The 22,698-nt window shown below is 41.5% G+C and overlaps 1 protein-coding gene across 1 annotated transcript in view; it reads left to right on the top strand.

Moving 5' to 3' along the window:
- Positions 1-22,698, top strand: part of THSD7B (thrombospondin type 1 domain containing 7B) — a gene marked incomplete at its 5' end in the record, with an annotated part of 630,914 nt that overhangs the window by 165,213 nt on the left and 443,003 nt on the right. The window contains 2 exons of the mRNA XM_081142191.1: positions 3,036-3,284; positions 15,613-15,782. Of these exons, the coding sequence (XP_080998317.1) occupies positions 3,036-3,284; positions 15,613-15,782 (419 nt within the window). The remainder of the gene's footprint in view (positions 1-3,035; positions 3,285-15,612; positions 15,783-22,698) is intronic.

Genomic DNA, 22,698 nt, shown 5'->3' with positions numbered 1-22,698 from the left:
AATCTCACAGATCGAATTAGACCAGGGTCTTCTGTGGTGCCTTTTATAATCACTTTTTTAACCAAGGAGGCTGGTTAGTGAAAATAACATTAAAAATAAGTAAATGTGCCCGGCCAGGCGTGGCTCAGCGGTTGAACATCGACCTAGGATCCAGGCGATCAGGGTTCGATTCCCAGTCAGGGCACATGCCTGGGTTGCGGGCTTGATCAATGACTCTCATCATTGATGTTTCTATCTCTCTCTCCCTCTCCCTTCCTCTCTCTGAAATCAATAAAAATATATTAAAAAAAAAAAAAGTAAATATGTAATCAATGAAATCTCCTTTCTAATTCCAAGAATTAGGAACCCTTTCTAAAAGCACAAGAACCCTTGAATCATCTCACAACTCCATGTAAGTGCTTGTACTATTGGAGTCTCATTGTTCAGTCTACTGGTCTAAAAGCACAAGTCAGTTCAGGGGAGGTGAGTTACAGAGCATGAAAGCCGGTAAACGGGGCGAAACAAACCACCACCTCAACAAACAAACCACTCTGTGGACAGAGTTGCACAGTGTGGGACCTCCTTCATAAAAGGAAGAAAGTCCACCTTGGACATGGAAGCTCTTCCTGAAAACACACAAATTGAGAACTTTATTAGGTTTCTGAATCAGTTTGCTAGGGCTGCCTTACCAAATTACCACAGACTGGTGCTTAAACAATAGAAATTATTTTCATCACAGGTCTGAGGCTGGAAAGTCCAAGATCAGCTGTCGACAGGACTGGTTTCTTCTGGGCCTCTTTTCTTGGCGTGTAGAAGGTCGTCTTCCCCCTGCCTTCACATAGTCTTCCCCGTCTGCGTGCCTGTGTCCTGATCTCCTATAAGGGCACCAGTCAATGGATTAGGGCCCACTCTAGTGACCTGATTTTAACTTAATTACCTCTTTAATGACTCCGTCTTTAGATACAGCCACATCTGAGGTACTGGAAGTTAGCACTTCAACATATAATTGGGGGGGGTACGCATCTCAGCCAATAACAACTTCTGAAAAGTGGAAAACTAAAAACTTATTGATCAAGGGCTTTCTGTTGTGTTTTACAACAGAAAGAGGTGTCCCTCTCTCTGCCTGCATCTTGCACAGTGACGGTACATTCTGTATCAGGTGGGACGTTTTTGAGAGATGCTCTTCCCAGTGTGCCTTGATTCCAAGGCCCTAGAATGTCACCCTGGAATGAGTAATGGTAATAAAGTATACATTGCCTTTTTCATTTGGAAGGAAATAATATGATCTGACTCGATTTCAAAATGAAATACTGGGCCAAAGGTTTATCTTACGTTATTGTGACTTTTGAAAGACACCAGCTCTCCATGGCTTCATGAGGATATCAGTGTGGAAGCCTCACTATGACTTGTTCATCAGTATGGTCACGTATGAGCAGGTTTTATTTTCCCCCTTCACACCACCTTCTAGAATCCACTTCTCTGTGGGTGGCTCTCTTATCTACGTATTTTCCCAAGTTAGAAACTTGGACTCATTTTAATACTTCTCTCCTTTGTTAGGCACATACAGAGGAACCGTTACCAAATCCTGTCTGTAGCTCATTACCCCGTAAGATATCATAGGCCCAGTTTTTGAAAGTCAGTATTTTAACATTGACTCTTTCTTTGATTTTACATTCCTGTCAAAATTATCCTTCCTCCCCCAAAGCAATGGATAACTTAGATTGAATAAGGGAAAGGCTAACACCAAGAAAGTAACAAAAGTAAAAGAATGCCAATCAATATTTAAAATATTATCTTGCTATGTAATTCTGATTTTCCTCCACATAAGTTATTTAATGTTCGATTAAATCCAAAATTCTTAGCCCTTGATACGAAGCCTTTGCAGACATACTTTTGAAGATCCCACGTACCTAATATCTATTCACTTCCTCTTTACACTTTAAAAAATTTATGACAGTTGACAAATTGGCTTTTACTTTCCCCCAGCGGTATGCCTGTAAATGTTTAAGCACCAGCCCCAGGGGGTCAGGTGTCAGGGCTTGATTTGTAGCATATGCTGATATCTGTAGTATAAATACTCCTGCCATGGCCGATTTTAACTGACTTACATGAAATCAACTGGCTTGCAAAATTCCTGAAAATGTAGCAGTTGGGTCTTATGAAATGGTATTTCTAGTTCTAGCATACCACTGGTTCCCATCCCCACAGAGTGTTATATCAAGTCTTTAATATGCTGTTTGCTTGACTTAGTCTTTCTTCTCTGCCTGAGAGACTCCTACTAATCTTTTAAAATACCGCTCAGGTGTCCTCTGTTAGAACGCCCCACCTCCACCCCTGCCTTTCCAGGTGGCCCATCAGTGCCTCTTCAGTGTTCATTCTTATCATCCATTAGAAATGCTTTTATATTGAGTTTATTACATTATTTTATTTTTATTTATTTACCTGTTTACCAATTAGATTGCTAGTATTTGATGGCACTCAAATTTTACAGATGAAGAAATTTCTGCTCAGAGGCTAAAAATGTAGGGAACTATCACATTTGTGTGTTTTTTATAGCCTAGTATTTAACAGAATGGATAGATGAATACTCTAAAGCTTACATTTACCTTTGTATGACCTTAGACCAATGATTTAACCTTCCTGAGCCAAGGTTTTCTCATCTACAAACAGACACAATAATATGTAAGCTCATGAGGTTGTGGCGTGCCTGTGAAGGGCAAGCAGCATGTGACACCTGGGGACCAGTGAAGAAATGGTAACCTTAGGCTGTATTGTCGGTGGAAACACTCTAGGAGAACCTCCGTTACAAGGTGTACTCACCTTACATATGTGTCTTGCTAGAGTGAAATAAGTTCACAGTTTCAGATAAAACAGAGCATGCATTTTTGACATGCTCATCCTTCAATATTGTATCATGATGCCTCTAACATTTTTTAAATCCTCAAATCTGAACACTAAAACCAGATTTCAATTTTTTCTTTAGTTACAGGCCCCTCATAGTGTTAGTTGCATCGGTTTAATCTGTGGTCAACTGTTTTCTGCTTGTGTTCCTTTAGCCTTTGCATGAAAGACTCCTTCCCTCTGACTGTCCAGTCCTGTGTCATGCCGAAAGACTGTGAGATCACCGAGTGGTCCTCCTGGGGTCCCTGCTCCAAGACGTGTCGCTCAGGGAGTCTCGCGCCGGGCTTTAGGAGCCGGAGCCGGCATGTGAAGCACGTTGCCGTTGGAGGTGGAAAGGAGTGCCCTGAGCTCCTGGAGAAACAGGCCTGCATTGTTGACGGAGAACTTCTGCAGCCGTGCCCCAGGTACTGTGCATTCCGGCCGTGGGTGTTCAGTTTTCCACCTGGCCACATTTTATGGGATGCAGGGATGTTACCAATAGCGACAGTAGCCATGACTTGTTGAGTCCTTACTCGGTGCACAGTCCCATGCTAGGCTGCACGGGTGGTTAAGAGCATGGGCTTTGGTACTGATTCCCTGGGCTCCAGTCCTATTTCTGTGACTTTCTAGTTATGTGAATTTTAGCAAGGGACTAAATTCTAGCATCTAGTTTATACATCTACTAGCAGTACTTCATTCATCACCTGGCACATGATAAATGCTCAAAAACCATTAGTTATTACCTGCCATGTTATACCTAATACTTTTAACAACCACAGAAACCATTTATAGTGCCTTCATTTTGTAAGTGAGGGCATGACTGCTCAGAGGGATCAAATAATCCTTGAGGTTACCTTGTAAATGAGTGGGAGCACCCCTTTTGTCATTCAGTTCTGTCTCCAGATCTTGCTGCCACCCTGTGGCATTTCTATTGTAGAGCATACCCCCCCCCCCCCAGGAGCCAAAGAATGTTGGACAAAAGGTTACCATCGATTAGTAGCTATATTTTAACATCTTGATATTGGTTATATTTTTTTCTGGCTATATAGCCCTTGGAAAAGGTCTCCCGTGTATTTTCCTTTGCATTGTTGGCTCATGACGGGCCCAGTCTGATAATGACAGAAGTTATTTGGGGCTGGTTGTTCAGAGTCTGTTGGGATGGATTTATGGTAACTCCTGTTGCACAGCTGCCCTGAAGTATATCTGTTAAATCTACAGCTATTTGAGATAGACCTTTATTGTAGTTTCTTATAGTTTCTAAGATTTGAGAATCATTTTCCCAGCAAAAAATGAAATGAGGCAAAAAATAGCTTCTTGTAGAAATAAATCATCTGCAGATATGGGAAGGGTAGAGGGTTACAAACTCAATAGGTGTTTTGAAGGACCTGGCTATTTCTTAAACCTGAAATGATGTGTGTATTGGGTAGTGGAAGTGGACAGAGGGGCAGATTCTTAGCTAGTCACTTCTTCCACCTCACCTTTGATGTCAGTGTAGGTTCAGTATACTCTTTACATTACTGATTGCTCATTTTTTTTACTATGTTGACCCTTTAGATTCTTATTAATTTTTACCTCAAAAGCAGAGACAGTAGGTACAGTTCATGATTCTTTACAAATTAAGAAATTATCTCACAGAATTTTCCCTCTGTGTGTTGAGGATGTGTCCAGTCTTTCAAATCACTAATTTGGAGGCAAAGCATGGTATTGGAAACAGCATAAAACTTGGAATCTCTGTCCTTCTTGAACTTGGATAGACCTGGATTAAAATTGCATCACCATCGCTTGTTAACTGTGTGTCCTTGGACAAGCTATACAATTTCTCTAAGACAGTTAAGTCTTCAGTAAAATATGTCTAATTATGCTACTTGGGTTGAAGTTTGAAAAGCTACATACCAGGTATATAAAATGTCAGTCCCAGTGCTCAGCATACAAGAATGGTGACCTTTATTGTTGCTATTTGCTGGTGTTCTTATTTCCTTCAGAAAGAGAATCTCTCTTTTTCTTGTAAGGCATAATGTAGTAATTTAATGGGGCATAAACTTATTTCTTATGGATAATTTGGAAATCTTTTTTCCCTATGGAGGCAAAATTCAGAAAGGTTCTCAATGGTAAACTGCCAGGAATAGAATCTGGGTTTAATGTTGACCTGGATATTGGTGCATTTTTCTTCATGCCTTTCATGGAAATGGTAGTGACATCTTCCAGATATTTATAAGTTCGTTGATTTATAGACATCACTCCACTTTCTACTTTTGTTTTCTTTGTTAATAACTGTTACAGTTCTCTTAGAAGTCAGGGTGGGGCCTTCCTAATGATGCCAAGAAAGTTAACTTGCATCAACATTTGTTAAATCAGTACTACGCTTATTGAAGACTTACAGATGGCAATGACTATATCAGAAAGTTTATAAAGATTATTTATAACAACATAGAGTTTATCATCCAAAGGGAAAGCTTTGAGAGTAAAAGGTATATAAATTGGTATCATTCGGATTCAGATAGAGGGCCCCTTGGCTCCAAAGTCAGTGTTCTTTTCATTTTCACAATGACTCTCATGATATTCACAGTGAAGACACACACCAAGACATGGGTACATATAAACATACACACACACACACACACACACACACATATATATATATATATATAATTTAAATATATATATACTTTCAATTCTCACCAGAGGATTTTTTTTCCATTGCTTTTCAGAGAGAGTGGACAGAAGAAAGAGAGAGAGAGAGAGAGAGAGAGAGAGAAAGAAACATGGATGTGAGAGAGACACATTGATTGGTTGCCTCCCACTGGGCCCCGAGGCCCAGGTACATGCCCTTGACTAGAATCAAATTTGAGGCCCTTTAGTCTGCAGGCTGATGCTCTAACCACTGAACCAAACTGGCTAAGGCTAAACATATACATATATGTATCACTTATTTCCCAACAAAATGGGAATGGCAGTTATTCAAGATATGCCCAAGGTGAATTTCTGTATTGATCTTCACTTTATTTTACCTTCATATTTGAAAAAAGAGGCTGAAACATTTCATTGGTGGTGAACTGGCCCTTTAGTTCTGCTATTTGATGATGTCACTGAGCTTGGTAACTTTTATTTTTTATGTTACTTTTTATTTAGAAGAGAAACATTTTAATTGGTTTTTTAAGAGAAGGAGTGGAAGGGGGGAGAGAGAAACATCAATTTCTTGTTCCACTTATTTACGTATTCATTTTTTGATTCCTGTATGCGCCCTGAACTGGGATTGAACATGTGACTTTGGTGTATTGGGATGACACTCTAACTAATTGAGCTACCTGGCCAGGGTCAGCTTGACATTAAAAACAAACAAACAAACAAACACAGAAACACACAAAACAAAAAAACCTTTTCAGATAGTGAATTTGCAGGAAATAGGAATCCTAGAAAATTCACTGAATACCAATCAGTGTTTCTGGGGAGAACGGTGTGTTAATTGATTCCACTTGGTGGTAGATAGGAGCATGCACAAGTAACAACAACAAAATTAACATTGGCTGACATTCTTAGTTGCCTGCCATCTGAGCTGTGGCCTCTACCGCAGGAAAGCATAGAAGCTGTGTACTGACTTGTTCCTAGTTGACATCGGTGATTAAAATTCATTGAGAACAAGGGAGATGGAAACAAAAATCTATTAGGGAACAAAAATGACCATTTTTCCTTTTCCAGAATTCATGAGCAATTCACACGTGTCAGACAATTTCATTCACCACATTTGTCTCCTGCAGGAAAATGTACATTTCTGTGACTTTTCATAGTGTTTTGTAAAACTGTCTTAGAATATAGTCAGGCTTTTACCCTTCCACCGTCTTTGCTGTAGGAGACATGTTCAATCACTCAGTAAATACACAATGAGCTCTTGCTATGTGCCAAGCACTGTGGCAAGTGTTTGGGACACCTCGGAGAGCAAAATAAAGTTCCCCCTTCAGCATGGGACCGACATTTCAAGGAAGGCACACCAAGTAAATAGAACACATTAAATAAACTATATATTTTGTGCGAGCTGTGGAAAAAGTAAGACATTAGAGCAGGGTAAAGATTGAGGCTTCTGGATGCGGTGATAGGGGGTGAGCTCAGGGGACAGAATTAAACAGGCTCATTAGAGAAGCTCATTTGAACGGACAGCATTTGGGGGTGGAGGCGGGGTCTTGAAGGAAGTGAGGAAATCTGCCACTTAGGTAATTAGGGGAAGCATGTTCTTCCAAGAAGAGGGCAGTGCTAGAAAGGGTTCTAGTTCCTGTATATGAGTGCTGCTCAAAAGGTTCTTCAGTTACATAGCTTCGGTGCTACTCTGGCCTCCACAGACCAGCATTTTAGCTCCAAACAGTATGAATACCAGTCCCTAGGGCATGATTCCATAAAGGAATTGTGACCAAGAGGAACCCATTCCAGAAGCACTCCCTGAGACCAGAACACCTCAGAAGTTGCCTTGAGGCAACTAACTTCACTTGAAAGGAGGCAGACTGGTGTATGTTGTGCTGACTTGGGAAATTTTAGCACTACCAGGAGTTAGCTCTGTGTGTAGCCGTAAGCTTGTTTTAAGACTTTGCTATTTTTGACTAAGACATACATAGTCTAGAGACCCCTTCCTCCGTCATTACACAGTCTACTTGTAATTTTATGCCCCCCTCCAACATAACACTAAGTGCTCATATTGTATGTTATGGGGTAGGGATAGAAATGAGTGAAGGGATGAATTTGCATGTCACTTGCCACCTTTTCTCTTGGTGTGTTTATCTCCTACCATAGACCTTTAAGACCTTAGGCATTGTGCTATTTTCGGCCTCAAAGCCTTGAAAGACAAGGTACCTTGGCACTTGGTTACTTTCCTATGTTCTACTTAATATCCAAAATCTTTGATCCTAATGCAACTAAGAGGAAGGTAAAAAGCATTCTGAGACCGTAAATTGTCAGGTGGCCATTTACCAGAGAGCATCAGAAAGACAGAGGACCCAGGGGCTATACTGTTTTAAATGTTTAATGTCAGAGAGCTTAGGACCTGAGGCTGAACCAGCCCTGACTGCAGATCCCGAGTATTTAAGCAGAGTCCATTCTGGTTGAAGACAGAGCAACACTCAAGAATATTGCACATCAGCTGCAGACATCTTTCCTGGAAGTGGCAGCTCAGATGACCCACCAAACCAGGAGGCAACGGCTTTCATGCAGAACTGGCTGTCTTCCTTCATAACTGGTCATTTAGAGTTTGAGATAGAATACAAGATAGCACCAGTAAAAGGTGACAGTGGCCCATGTAGAGTAAAGCTCTTAAAAGATCTCAGGGCAGAAGCTGCATGGCTGATAGTATTATGTAGACTGCGTGATATTGCTGCACAGAAAAGCCGATTTGTAAAACACTGTTTCACTAGTCGGGTCTGGCACTGAATAGATAAACTCTTATCACCCACCCCTTCTTGTCTCTGTTATGTATGAATTTATCCTTATTATGGGCAATCTAGAGATTCTTCACAAAAAGTTAATCTGTGCAGACTCATACTAAGAGATTTATGTGTGTCTCCTGCAGCCACTTTAATTCCCTTGTAAAACAAACCCCCATGACTAGCCTACGTCTCCTTGGGATCTCTCTAAGGACCTGAAACCAATTTTAGATATTCTAGATAAAATCATTTTCTCTTGAGATCTTTTTAGGTGAATATTAAAGCCAGTAACAGAGCCAAGGGAAAGGAGGGCAGGTAAAAGCTGGCTCGAGCATTGGCTTCCTTTGCCCATTGGAACAAAGCTAGTGCTGGGGTTGACATGTCACCAAGAGATGTTTGTTCACCTCCTGTTTCAGCCCGAACTGTGCAATTCTGGAAACTGAAAACTCTACAATTGTGTTCACTTACTTTATTCATCTTAAGAATCCGGTGTAATATACTTTTTAAACACTAAAACATCCAGAATATAGTAACTATGTCCTCTAAGAATGGATGACGTCTATAAAAGTACCTGGCTCACAGTAAATGCTCAGTAAACAGTGGATGGATGGATGAATGAATGAATGAATGAATGCTCAAATTTAGGGCAGTTCTTGAACAGTGTTCAGGATACTTTATTTCATGCTTATACTTATTAGATAATATGCGTGTGGAGGACCCAAAGTCATTTCTTATGAAGAACAGCTGAAGTTGCCATCACCAAGGAGATCCAATGAGGACACTGACTCGGGAGAGGCACACCAAGCGTGAGGCGGCCCCCAGGGACCGCCTTGCTTCCGCTAACAACCTGTCTGGTTTGCCAGCTAAAAAATTTCTGTTGTCTTTGGTTATACGAGTAGGTCCATAAAGGGTGAGGGATGAGTTCAGGCCTGAATTTGGAGAAGTTTGCCTCCAGAGCAGAAGGGCATGTCCATCCTCTGCCACACCTTCTATACGTCCTTCCATTCACCACAGCGCCTCCCACCCTGCACATAACAGGGGCTTAATAGATGGTTGCCAGACGAATTCTTAGAGGAGTTTTTTATTGTTTTAATTGAACAGCTTTTCAGCAGCGCTTAAGGAATAAAAGGGCCATGAACTGGAACCTTCAGGAGAATCTGTTTTAGGAAAGAAACAACTGTTTCAAAGTGTCTGTAAAATGTTTCAACAGAGGGAAACGGATGCCTTTTTGTTGAGTCCATCTTTCACTGATGCATACAGTTTCATGAGTCCCCACTGTGCCACTTGAAGTCCTCCAGGACAGAAGGTTGGCTCCCTGTTATTGTAAGGAGGTTAACGCACTGCTAAGTGCTGTGCATAGCGATGGGACTCTATTAATAATACATATGTGGAGTTTGGCTGGCAGAGCCGTCTGCCGGAGAGCAAAGAGCTTTGCACTTCAGAGTAGCTTTCCATAATCAATAGTCCCACTCTATTCAATAAAAAAATTACTAGAGCATAAAATGTAGAAAGCTTGATCGGTTCCCTTTATTTTGGTTGTCTGTTCAGCAAAAAAAAAAAAAATTCAAGTTAATTCTTTCTAAATGCATTTACAGCTTTAAAGGGACAACAGACATTATCATAAATTAGTCATACTGCAGTAACTAATTTTTAACATACAGGCATTTAATTTCAATACCTCGCAACAGCGTTTCAAATCCAAGTGTGTTTGCAAAACATGCTTAGTCAAAACATGACCATTAGCGGATGCAATTATTCTTTCCGTCTGCCATCATTAACTTACTTAAGATTCTATGCCGCCGTCTTGCTTTGCTTGGAGTCTAAGCCTTTAGAAAAAGGAGAAACGAAGCCAACTCTTTGTAGGGAACCCAAGCCTCCTGGAAGGGACAAGGCCTGCGTTCGGAAGGGCAGAGCTTGCCGTGACGCCCTGATGGTCCCGCCACCTGCCGCTATTAGAACCCCCTTTTCACCTTAGCAGGATGGAGGTCTTTTAAAAATAGTTGCTAAGAGTGCCTACTTCTCTCATTTTGGCTGTGCTCATTTCGGATGTCGCTGCTCATTACTTCACAGCAATTAATTAGTTCCTTAGCCACCCTCCTCTCCCCACTTCGGTTGGGGGACACTTTGATTACCGGCTTCCTTGGCTTCGACATCATCACCCTCAGGAAGAAGAGCTGGCTAACCCGGCTGATTGAATTTCAGGGCGTCGAGCAGGCTTTTCTAATCCAGATTTTGTCTCTCGTATCTCTTGATGGGAATATGTACCTCCACCATTAGAAGACCCCTTTCCTTAACTCCTTCAAACGGTAACATTTAGCATTAATTTTTAATGTATGATGTGACTACATTTATTGACCATTTCCTAAGAGTAGGCTAAAATTATGGAGAGTGTATGATGAAACTGGGTGATGAGTTTCAAGAAAGAAAGATTCAGAAAACAGATTCTAGGAGGTAAATGAAGAAAAACTGAATCTCAGAGTTATACCACATGGTTTCCCGGGTGACTGGGTTCTTGTGCCCTGTTCCTGGGCTGTCTCATCTAAGAATTTAGTGCCAAGAAATTGTGCTGCTTATACTCAGAGCAAAAACAGTTTGGAAGCATATTTCACTCCCTTCCTTCTCTCCCATCCGCATCTAATTCATTAGAAGGTTGTCTTCACCCTCACAGGTTATCCAGAACCTGATCACTTCTCACCATACTGACTATGACTGCCCCAGCTGAAGCCGTTGTCATCTTTCCCGGACCAGCAAAGGCCTCCAAATTTGTCTCCTTCCTTTCACACCCCCATGGTCTACTCAGTCAGTAGCCAGGGTGGTCCTTTAATACTGAAATTGCATTATTATATTACTGTTCTCAAAGCTGTCCGACGATTTTCCAGTGCATTTGGAAAAACACAGTTCTTACTCTGCCTGCAAGGCTCTCTGTAGCCTGCCTCTTGACCACCCCTCGTTTTCTCTGGCCCTCCCCTTCCTATCTTGACTCACCTGGTTTCTGTACTTTCCTAGAAATACCAAGCACTCTCCCTCCCTGGGATCTTTGAACATGCTGTTCTTCTGCCTAGAATACTCCTTGCCCCCCTGTTCTTGTGCTCACTCCATCATTTTATTCAGGGTTCTGAGGCTTGCCCTGGGCATGGCACCAAAATAGCTCTCTTCGCCTCTCCCCCCTGCATTTTCTGACACCATGTTATGTATTGATGCATTTCTCTCCGTCTGCCCCCGGAGAAGGTAACCTTTCCAAGGTCACCAACTCTGTCTTGTTCACTGCTATGCATGTCTGTTGTCTGAAATTGTGTCTGGCACATAGCTAGAGCTCAAGAATTACTTACTGAAAGAAAAGATGATGAATGCATGGTTAAGTGGTTCACTGATTATTTGGGCAGGTCTATTTTTTTTTTAGGGAGTCCTGACTTTTACATTCTTCCCGCCTCCGTCTGTCCTACATGTATTTATGTTAACAAAAATGTCCTTGTACGGATTGTTTCCCTGTGCATTCAGCATTCTAGTTACCAGCGCTCGCATTTTCAGAGGGTCGGGGTTCCAGAGTGGCTGACTGTATGCTCTCTCACTAATAGTGGGGACACTGGAGTTGTTCTCAGGCGACTGATGATGGCAGGTTTACCTAAGGTTCAGAATCACCAGGGAGAAATGTGGGGAAATTGACTGCAGAGCTTTGAAAAAGCGTTTTTCTTCAAAAAGTCATCTGCTGTGACTGTGAGAGTGGGAATTTCAACTTTTATAATTACAGATTCTTTCATTTGGATTATGTTTTGTTTCTCCTGTTTGCCTGCAGTTATTTCCTGAACGTACTCAAATTTGACCCTATGTCATCACAGTGCTCTAATTATAAAAAGGTTGGTTATAAAATATTCTCAAATTGTATTTGCGTTTGAACTGGGAGAAAAATTGTTTTGGCAATGCGAAATACTGCCGGTCGGTTGTCACTGGCAGGCCAAGACTAACATTTGCGTGTCCTCATAGCGACTAGGCTGACGGCTGAATTTGCTTTCTATGTCCTCTGATCAAGCTTCACGGGCTTGCCACTCACCATGTTAATCTACCAGATTGTCATTTCATTAAGTAGATGTGCTTTAGAATCAGGTAAACCTGACTTTGAGTCCTGCTTCCACAACTTATTTAATTAAGTCATCTTAGAAGTATTACTTAGTCTTTATGCTGATTCTCTCATTTGTAGAGGGGGAAATCATATTTCCTCACTGTGTTGTTGGGAGGATTCAATGAAATAATGCACCTAAATGGGTTATGCCTTGTCTGCCGCAGAGGGAGCATGCAGAAAATGTTGGTTGTTATTATTACTTGGGGGATGTGTTATGACACCGTAGCAGCCCAAATAAATTAATGCCTTGTCGATCCTGTTCAGCTGGACCCTTTGACAAAAGCAAGTGGCTCTTACAGTCACTTTGGTAAGTCAGTGTGTGGATAGGCTAATTTCTTTCTTTCCATGGCCCTCAACTCTACCTGAGGCATTTCCCCGACTGATTTCAAAGCGTTGCTCATTCATAGGAGGTAGGACTCTGGCCTTGGAGAATCCTCGTATTTCCCTCCTGAGCAGAGAGACAAAATGAGGATGTGTTGAAAGGCTTCATAGTTGGGAGAGAGAGAGAGGAAAAGACCTGGTTTTTGACATGGACTTAGCAGTTAAAGAGAGTGTCCCAGGCAGCCCGAAAGCCAAGCTGCTCAGAGGCCGGCCGACTAGCCCCGTGACAGCTTCTGAAGGGGCAAGGGAGCCGCTGGAGCCCAGGGAGCTGCTTTGATGCCTCAGTCTGTCAGATCCTAGAGGCGCTTTCCCAGGTCAGTGGAGTTCAGGATGATTGGATTTCATGGCTGCTGGTGATTTGTGACTAAACATAGATAGCGCTTTTGAAAAAAGAAAGATAAAGGGATGAGCAAAGACTATGACAAGCCCTTCATTTAAAAAAGGAATGTAGAAGTCCTTTGCTGGGAGGCTTCCTCCTCTGCCACTTGCTGGGCTGGCATTTCTCCCCAGTGCTAAACTGTCTCTGAGCCATCGTGATAAAAGTCTCATATTTCTTTAGAGGATTTGTCACTTGCAAGTGAACAGAATTTGTGTGTCTTTGCTTAATGAGCTACCAACAGGGTTTTTGTTACCTTACACAAAACCAAAGTCATTAAACTTTCCGTTTCATTTTTCTCTGTTGAGACTTCCGAAATTCCTCCATTGCTAATTTTTAGAGGGTCATGGCCAATCTATTGAAAAATCAGTTCCTACAGCCTGGACCATTTCTTTCAAATAAACAAACAAATTCCTGTGACTTGCTGTAATTCTAAACTTCTTTTACGCTCTTTGCTGAACTTGGGTTGCTGGAAGTCATCCAGTGGCATTCCCAAATCTCTAACATTAGGACTTTTGGTAAAATCAATGACATCCTCATAAGTAAAATGTGAATTGTGTGCTTATGTGTGTGAGTGTTTTCTGTGGCAGCAAGGGGGCAAAAGGCACATGTAGAAGTTACAGAAGAAAGGGAATTGGTATTTATTAAATATTTATTCTTATGCCAGACTCATCGTTTGTATTATTACCCCCATTTTACAGATGAGAAAGCAGAACTGGGCCAAAGTCACATGACTTAGTAAGTTAGTGGCAAGGCCTGGGTCAGTTTGAGCCTAACACATGCTTGTCACCTACACCACCCTACCCCCTTTTTGCCTATCTTATTTGCTGTCATAGGAGCCTTGGAGACCCCCAATATTTATAGCCAGGGAGCTCTTCTTTCAGGGAAGCTTTAGAGGAAGAGCATTTGAAATGAGCACTTAGTAGCCACCTACTCCAACACACCCCTCCCTCGCTGTGTCTTGACATGGAATTCAGAGCTTCCTGTGCCCTAAGACTCAGAGCCAGGAGGACCTGGCCTTGTGCTTGAGTGACCATAGAGAATATGAATGAGAGGACTACTCCGCGTGAGAAGGGCTTAGGAGCTTCACCTCTGGAGAAGGGCTACCTCTGGGCAAACTTCTCTCTCAGTCTCACACCCAGGAATTAGGAATGTATTATTGTTTGTATCCACCAGCATAAGTAGGACCTGAACTCGACTCCAAACTCTTGCCCAGCCCACTCATGTTCAAGTCTTGGAAACCATAGGAAAGTACAGTAGCAAGGCAGAGGCGGAACAGCTGTGCTACAACAAACCCCAAAGGCTTATCCAAGTCTTTTCTCTGCAGTGGGCTTTTCACAAGGCTAATGGTTCTCAGCTTCCACGCCTTTTAGAAGGAAGGCGTTTATTATGAGGGGTTTCACCACTATCAGGTTTCTTAGAGATTTGCCTCCTGATTTCAACGTCCGTTACTTGATTTCAATTTTACTCTTGTTTCTATAAGGCCAGAGTCTTGGTGACATGTGCCCATTTTTATTGCTGTTTGTTTTCTTTTAAACAATCACAAAGCTGAGAACTTTTTCCTGAAATCTGAAATGGGACAGCAGATACGAAAATGTTCTTGGGTTTTGTTTATTGTTTCAGGAGTTAATGACTCTCCTGGTATTTATGTCAGTGCCATAGAATTACATTAAAACTGTGGCCTTGGGGAATGCTGTAGTAACCCACAAATGGGGGTGCTGTCTGAAAAAATTCTCTAGGTATGAGTGTAGTGTTGTTTTGTTTTCTGCCAGTTGTGTCCAGACTCCATTGTGTTTTCACTCTTTATTTGTGTGTGTTTTCTATTAGTATGTGTCTTAAACCAGTTACAAGCCAGGAGGACATATTGCTAAGTCTGTTTAAACAGCAGCATATCTGCATATGGGGGGAAAAAAAGTCCCTATCAGTTAAATACAGGGTTACTTTATTAACTCATTTTTAATATGTATACCTTTCACAGGTAGACGTACTTTCCTTTATCAAGAAAGTTAAAAAGTTGGAGGTCATTTCAGCCCATTTAAATTAATATATTCCCAACTTCACATATTCAAACAGTATCCTACTAATTAAAAGAGAAAGGCCAGATTTCCCACCATGTTTTCTAGAGTTTTGTGACATGAAACCCCATCACAAGTCCAACTGCTAGGAATTAGGCTCGTTTGGTTTCCAACTCCTTCTTTCAATTCTTCACTGTCTTACGGCTTCAAAGCTGAGAAAAATGTACTGTTTATCCACATTTCCTTCCTTAACGCCTCTCATCTCGCCAGGCTGCTGTGACTTCTCTCTAGGACATAAAGGGACTTAGTGTTCAAAGCCAGTAGACTTCCTTAGCCATAGGCAAAGATTTGACCCTAGAAAGAGCGATTATTGTGCACACTTGGTGTCATGACTTAAGTTTTCTTTAGATTTTCTATTTTCCTTATTTGTTCTTCTCCTTTTAAATAAATCAAACCACACAGGTATTCCTGGAGGACTTCCGAGTGGAAAGAATGCCAAGTCTCCCTCCTCCTGGAGCAGCAGGACCCCCACTGGCATGTGACGGGACCCGCGTGTGGAGGTGGGATCCAGAGCCGGGAGGTGTACTGTGCGCAGGGCGCACCGGCATCCGCCGCGCAGAGGGCCAAGGAAGGTAGGCAGCCGGTTCCAGGGACAGGTGGTGCCACCGACCCGAAGGGAAATCAACCCCAACCTTCCCTCCTCATTTTGGATACAACGGACCCTCAGCATCCCCAAATTTATTATTTGTTTTGTTGACTATTTGCATATCACTCCTAAATTCTGCTGCTTGCAGTAATTTGGAATAGGTTGAAAACATAGTAATAATTTAAAAATCAGCCTCAAAGGATCACTGTGAAAGTGAAATGAGAAAATATACCTAAGATCTGCAGCCCAAATGATTACTACACGCTGAGAGGCTGGAGTGAGCCGATTAGGAATGGATGAGTAGTAGGATTGTTTTGCTTTGTTTTTTCCCAAGAGTGTGTGTGTGTTTTTTGGTGTGTGTGGGGGAATTTCTGAATGTGGGAATTTCTACAGACATATCACTTTTAAATGTCAAGGTCAATGTGAATTTATTGCCAAGTCGATCATTTTAAATTTTGTGAAAGAAGGAGGCGGAGAAGCAGTTTCCTCCGTGGCAGGCTTTCTACTGGGCAGCTGAAACCTCTGCACTAGTCCACTGGTTTCAGAGTTTGGGACAGTGATGACATACAGAGACTGAAAAACTGGCCCAGGTTTACTTAAGCCAACTGTTTGAGAAGCCAGCTTACCCGGCCGGGCGTGGCTCAGCAGTTGAGCGTCAACCTAGGATCCAGGCGATCGGGGTTCGAGTCCCGGTCAGAGCACATGCCCGGGTTGTGGGCTCGATCCCCAGCCGGGGGCGTGCAGGAGGCAGCCGATCAATGACTCTCTCATCATTGATGCTTCTCTCTCTCTTTCTCTCCCCCTTCCACTCTCTGAAATCAATAAAAGTATATTCAAATAAAAAAACAAAAACAAAACAGCTTATTCTTCCAGACCTTGGTGATCTTTCTATTCCACCTTCGTCTCCCCTTTACTATTGTCTGCAGTTCTAGGGTAATCAGGGGTAAATACATAAATGAGAATTTATGACCTATCTGTTTTCAGCTTCAACTTTTAATCTTCTCCTGACATTTTCACCTTCCTAAAGTTTCTTCAGTAAAAAATAGCTTTACTTATGGATCACCTATTTCTAAGTTTCCTCAACCTTAATCTTCCAGCTTTCCTAATGGAAACATATTGGGCAGGAAGATTGTAATTAGGAAGAAGGTTGATGAATGGTGTTCTAGAGTTGAGCATGACGTGCGGGCAAGGGGGTTAAATAGAGGAGGGTGTTAAACATAGACTTAGCAGCCTATTAAACCCTGCTGCAGTCTGCTTCATGCATCTAAAGAAGAGGGGAAAAACCCTTAGTCCAAGTCACACCTTCACATTAGTATGTGGGTTCACATGGAAACAAAAAGACTTAGAAAGTCCTAAGCCTGGTAGCCCAGCTCTCGGTGGGGGTAAGGGGTTGAGGTGGCCTTAGATGTGGGAACAAGAAGTAGACACATCAGTGTATACCAAGACCATGTACCCTTGTATAAAATTAAATACTGTGAGCCAAACTATTGCTGCATTGCGAAATACAACACAGCCACAGTTGCATTATAGGCATGGTACAGCTTACTACTTACCTTTGTAGACATTAACAAAGGTTTTATTTTGCTCTTGCATGGAAGTGAATCAGAAAGATTGTTCAGCCATTACTCTCCTTTCTTATAAATGCTCTCCTTTCCTGCTGTTATCATTTATAGAGCTATCTTGACAAATCTGGCAACCTGAGAATTTCTTCTTGGCTTAAGTTAAACACAAGAGAATGATTGAATTGTCATTGTAAGGGACCAATGAGTGTGTTTGCCCAATTAAAGTGACAGAATTTAAATATTTCTAATGTTTTCTGCTAATGCAGAGAGAAAGCCAAAATTGATGACAATTTTGCATTTCAGGTTTTGTAGACATCTTTTGTTATGATTGTTATTATGTTAGATTTTTTAGGGAGAAAGAATTTTAATAGCATCAATTTTGGAAACTTTTTTCTCAGTCACAGTTGACTTTCCCACAAGGTTAATTTCTCCTTAGACTCCAGGATAGTCCCTTGTCTCTGGAGTGGAAGTGCTTGGCAGTGCTTCCCTACAGCATCCTGCTGTTCACTGTGAGTTAGCTGCATTGCTTTCCAAGAACCTAATCCTAGTGGAATTCATGATCCTTGGGGGTTGGAGAGGAGGAATACCCCCCCACCCCCCACCCCCCCACATACACAATATTTATTTCTATAGATCTCTCATTCAATAGGATTTCTAGATGCCAGAATGGAAATTGGGGAAGAATGCTAATTCTCTCCCTAAGGCCTCCAAGTCTCTTGCTGAGGCTGAATTTTGTTCTGTGGCTGTTTATTCTTGCTGAGGTCCCAGTCTCCGTTTGACCTCAATTCATGGTGTTTGTAGGAACAGTATAATAACAGCTATGGCATATGTACCTGGTTCTATGGTTCAGTGTTCATGTGATGTTTTAGCTGCAGCCAAAATTGTGCTGTAACAATCAATATGAGAGATATTACCAGTAATAGTAGTCACACCAATAGAATTGGGGATAAAAATATAGAGGGGTATTTATGATTTTGTTTACCACTTATTGTTGCAGAGAGAATTGTGTTTCTTTTTATAATTCGGAAGCACCAACAAGAGTGATGTTTACCTGCAAATCTAAAAGCTTGGGTTTGGTGAGACCAATTTCTTTTCCCCCTTTTCTCAAATGAAATTAAAGCTACTTAGCCTGCATTCAAGGGTGATTTCTCGGAAGGTAAAACACTGAAACAAGGAACACACCTTTAAAATCTATAAAGACTGCGACAAAGTTATTCTATTTATGACAATGTGGCCTAGAGACTGGAATATCAACAAATATGGAGTGAAACAGCATAGAGATAGAATGTATTCATTAGGGGAAGAAAAAAGATAAAACCAAAAACCCCACAAAAGCTAAATAAAAAATTGGGTAAAGGTATTGGTGTGGCTGTAGTTAAGTAGAACGCCACCTTTTTGTTTGTTTTCAAGTTTAGCTTCATTATTTGACATCAAATAGATAAAGCTATTTTTAAAATGGAACATACTTTAACTTTGAATTGTTGAATCCATTAGTTCACCCCTGCACTCCAGTAAGATTCAGCAGTTCTTGAAATTCCTGTCTTTATCATGCTGGGCCCGGACTTGATATTAAGGGGGTGCGTGATGTCCTGAAACACTGAGTATTATATGAAGGCTTCGTATATTTTCAGTCTCACTAGTGTATGAAGACTTACTGTGTTTTGGTTCTGGGTTTTAATCTGACCTGTATAGAATTTTGATAAGCCACACAAATGTTTTTCCAGGCTTCTAGTTCATTAAATTGGTTTTAAATATATTGATGAGGTGAATAAAAGGTGGATGACAATGACACATTCATTTTTTTAAAATAAATTATATATCAGCTATGTTTTAGGCTATGTACTAGACACTGTTATTATCAAGGTAGCCTTCATTAATTTATAGTCTCTTAATTGGAACGACAGTTGAACTGACAATTAGGCTATTGTGTCTTACTAATGTGATCGTTACATATGTGTATACAATGTGGGGCAAAAGTAGGTTTACAGTTGTCCATATGGAAAATAATAAACAATTGTAATTGTTTATTAATAAATTGTTTATTAATAAATAATTAATAAACAATAATACAAGAATAAACTGTGTTTCACTTACAATGGTAAACCTACTTTTGCCCCACCCTGTGTGTGTTGTGTGCGTGTGTTGTGTGTGTGTGCATGTGTGTGTGTGCATGTGTGTGTGTGTGTGCGTGTGTATCATGGTATAAGGATGCCTGAGGGTAATCTTCACAGAGGACGTAACTCCTCATGAGAGTTTGGAGGATCACCAGGAGAGAATGTTCTAAGCGGGGCCGAGAGCACATATGGAAAAGAAGGGAGGCGTTTACATTCAGGAGTGGCTGTGCCCTGGTGAGAGGAGAGCACCGGGAATAAAGGAGTCACCGTGACCCTGGAAAACTAGGCCTCTGTCTACTCTGGAGTTCAGACTGTTTTTGAGACCCTGGGTACCCACTGCAGTGCTTTTTCTCGCTGCAGGCTTTTAAGCAGAGAAGAAACCTCATATTCTTAGCTGTATCTAAAGATGTAGAAATGTTAGTATGCTAAGAAAATTCTCATAAGCGGTCATGTCCTATTTGCAAACTTATCTGATTATCTAAGAAGTTGTTAGATATGAAATAAAGTACTTCACCTTATGAGCAGAAGAACAGATTTCTTAGGGGACAACCGAAGGAGATATTTCGCCATCATTGGAGGCTTACCAGTGTCCTTTACCTGTCTTTAGAAATTGGTTTTAAAGTCAATAAACTCATTTGGGTGTAGAATAAAGTGTCGGGAAATAATGCACTTAGAACTTCCCTGAGCATTAACCCTTAGAGGAGGAAGGAGGCTGTTTAAAGGGGGCGGCAGCATTTCCTCTTGCTTTGTGCTAACCGAGAAAAGCAGAGTTGACTGGATAAAATAATGTTTGCTGATTAACAGCAGGATATTTGATGGTAGTTCACTTGAGAGCATGAAACAGGTCACTGGCCTGTGAACTTTCTACCTTGGAAACATAGTTGTTGGGATATATATATTTATATAGTTCAGATATTCTCTCCAAAAATCCAAAAGTGGGAAAGCTGAGAAAAGTTTAGGAAAAAAACATTAAATACTCAGAGGCACTTAGGTCACAAGGAGTCTAAATTAAGATTGGTTTCTACTGGTTCTGTTTCATTGCATTTGTATCTCAGTTTAGTGGTTTTCTTAATCAAGTGAAACATACTGATCTTAGTGCGCAATAGCAAGTGTTTGCTGAATTACTGTGCTTAGCAAAAATATTGAAGCGTTCCTACTTCAAGCATTCATTAAATTATCTGGCTGTTCTTGACATTAACATTTTCTTAATTTATTTAGCTCAAGGTGTAATTCACATGATTGAAATGAGAGCAGGAGAGAATGGCCCTGGGAAAAGTGATAGCGGCAGGATGTTTCAGGAGAAAGTGTATCGATGAGTAAAGGTTACTCCTGGGGAGGGAAATTGCTTGTGGAAAAATAGGCCTCTTAGATAGCATGTGAGTCCTGCCTAATTTTATATCCTACAGAGGAAGAACACGTTCTTCTTTGTGCAACATGCTTTATATTTTTTCAAAGTTACTACACTGAATTGATAGTTTAATGGTGCGCACTACTGACATGAAAGCATGTGGCATCGACGAAGAGCAGAATTGTCCAGGAGCAAGAATTAGATTTGTTTGGATTTTTTCCAGTGGTTTTACCAGTAATATTTGAGCTTTCGCAGTCCTATTGCGCTCAGTCCATATCCCTGTAACAACACATCACTTTTTGCATGACTTCTAGCCATTGATGTTCTTAACTTTGTCACCCATTAGACAGTGAAGTCCTTGCAGACTGCGCTTGGAGTCCTTTTTTCTATTTTTTTTATTAAATATATCTTTATTAATTTAAGAGAGAGGAAAGGAGAGGAAGAGGGAGAGATAGAAATGTCAGTGATGAGAGAGTCACCATTAATCGGCTGCCTCCTGCACATCCCCGACTGGGGATTGAGCCGCAACCCGGGCATGTGCCCTGACTGGGAATCGAACCATGATCTCCTGGATCCTAGGTCGATGCTCAACTGCTGAGCCACACCTAGCCAGGCTCTTTTTTGTATTTTTAAGTACCAGTGCCCATCCTATAAATTGCAAATTGCACATGCTTATGGCATTCAAAATGGAAAACTCCTCAAGTGAGAGAGTGACACTGAGTTTTGTTGAATTATTTCTGCTTTGGGGGTAGCATAGAGAAAGAAATTGGACATGAATATGGGGTGGGCAAAGGTAAGGGCTATGGATTTAGGGTGAGAGGTAGAATTCTGTGGTCTTAGGCCCACTGCTGATCAGATCCTGAGATGGTAGGATTGAACTGTTGCTCTCTTCATCTCTGTCCAACACTGAGCTCCAACAGATGAACATTTTCCTTCAAACTCTAGGCTTCTGAAGCCAGTCTCTGACCACTGACCACTAACCTAAGATCTCCATCCTTTCCCTCCACCCTAACAAACTTAATCCTTGCCTCAGACCTCTTACCTGGTTAACCCCTATTCAGAAACTGTTCCTTCTGGGAACCCAGGAGACAACATAGGAGTCCTTCTTCTCAGCCATCAAAGCACTTTATCTTATTGCGTTATAGTTGCTTGTTCATGTTCATGTTCCTGTTAACCAGGCTACTTTGCAGGCTCTGAGGTCAGGGACCATGCTTGTGTGTTATTTCCCCAGCATTTAGCACAGTCTCTAGCCCATATAAGTTGCTCGTATGGAATTCAAGACCTTTCCCTTCTCATATTCCTCTTGCCACCTTTTCTCTTTCTCCCAGTTGATTCTCTGCAAGCGTGCAGTTTCCAGTTAACTTTCAGAGTTGGGTAAAACCACATTGTGGTGCAAGAGACCTGGCTTCTTGAGTGGCAGCTGAGGGGTTGGATGTTGCAGCCTTGAAGACAGACCCTGGAGAGTGAAATTCCCTGACCGGTGAAACTTCACCAGTGGGAAACATGATTTAGGAGGGAGCCAGGCCCTTCCCAGTTCACCTGTATGTTATGCCAATATACATCTGTAACCCTTCCAGAGAAATCTGGTCTCCAAATGCACAAATGTGCTATATGTCTTTGTGGTTTAATGGGAAATGTTTAGTCAGCACAACAATACACCACACAGCATCGATCGCGTCCTTGCTTTGCTCCTGCCGTTTTCTCCTTAACACTGCCTCCTGGCTTTGCAACTCCCAGGTAAGGTATTTAACACCGTAATTCTGATTGTAAGCTGTGCTTTCTAGAGGACTTCAGCTACAGGAAAACTCAATGAATATGTGTCAGAAGAAAGCAGGAGAGACACTGTTTTTAAAGATTTATTATAATAGTCTACATGAG

Source organism: Miniopterus schreibersii (assembly GCF_964146895.1).
Source record: "Miniopterus schreibersii genome assembly, chromosome: 7".
In the NCBI taxonomy this organism is placed as follows: domain Eukaryota; kingdom Metazoa; phylum Chordata; class Mammalia; order Chiroptera; family Miniopteridae; genus Miniopterus; species Miniopterus schreibersii.
The sequence above is the reverse complement of the archived record's forward strand: the minus strand, read 5'-3'. Positions and strand labels throughout refer to the sequence as shown.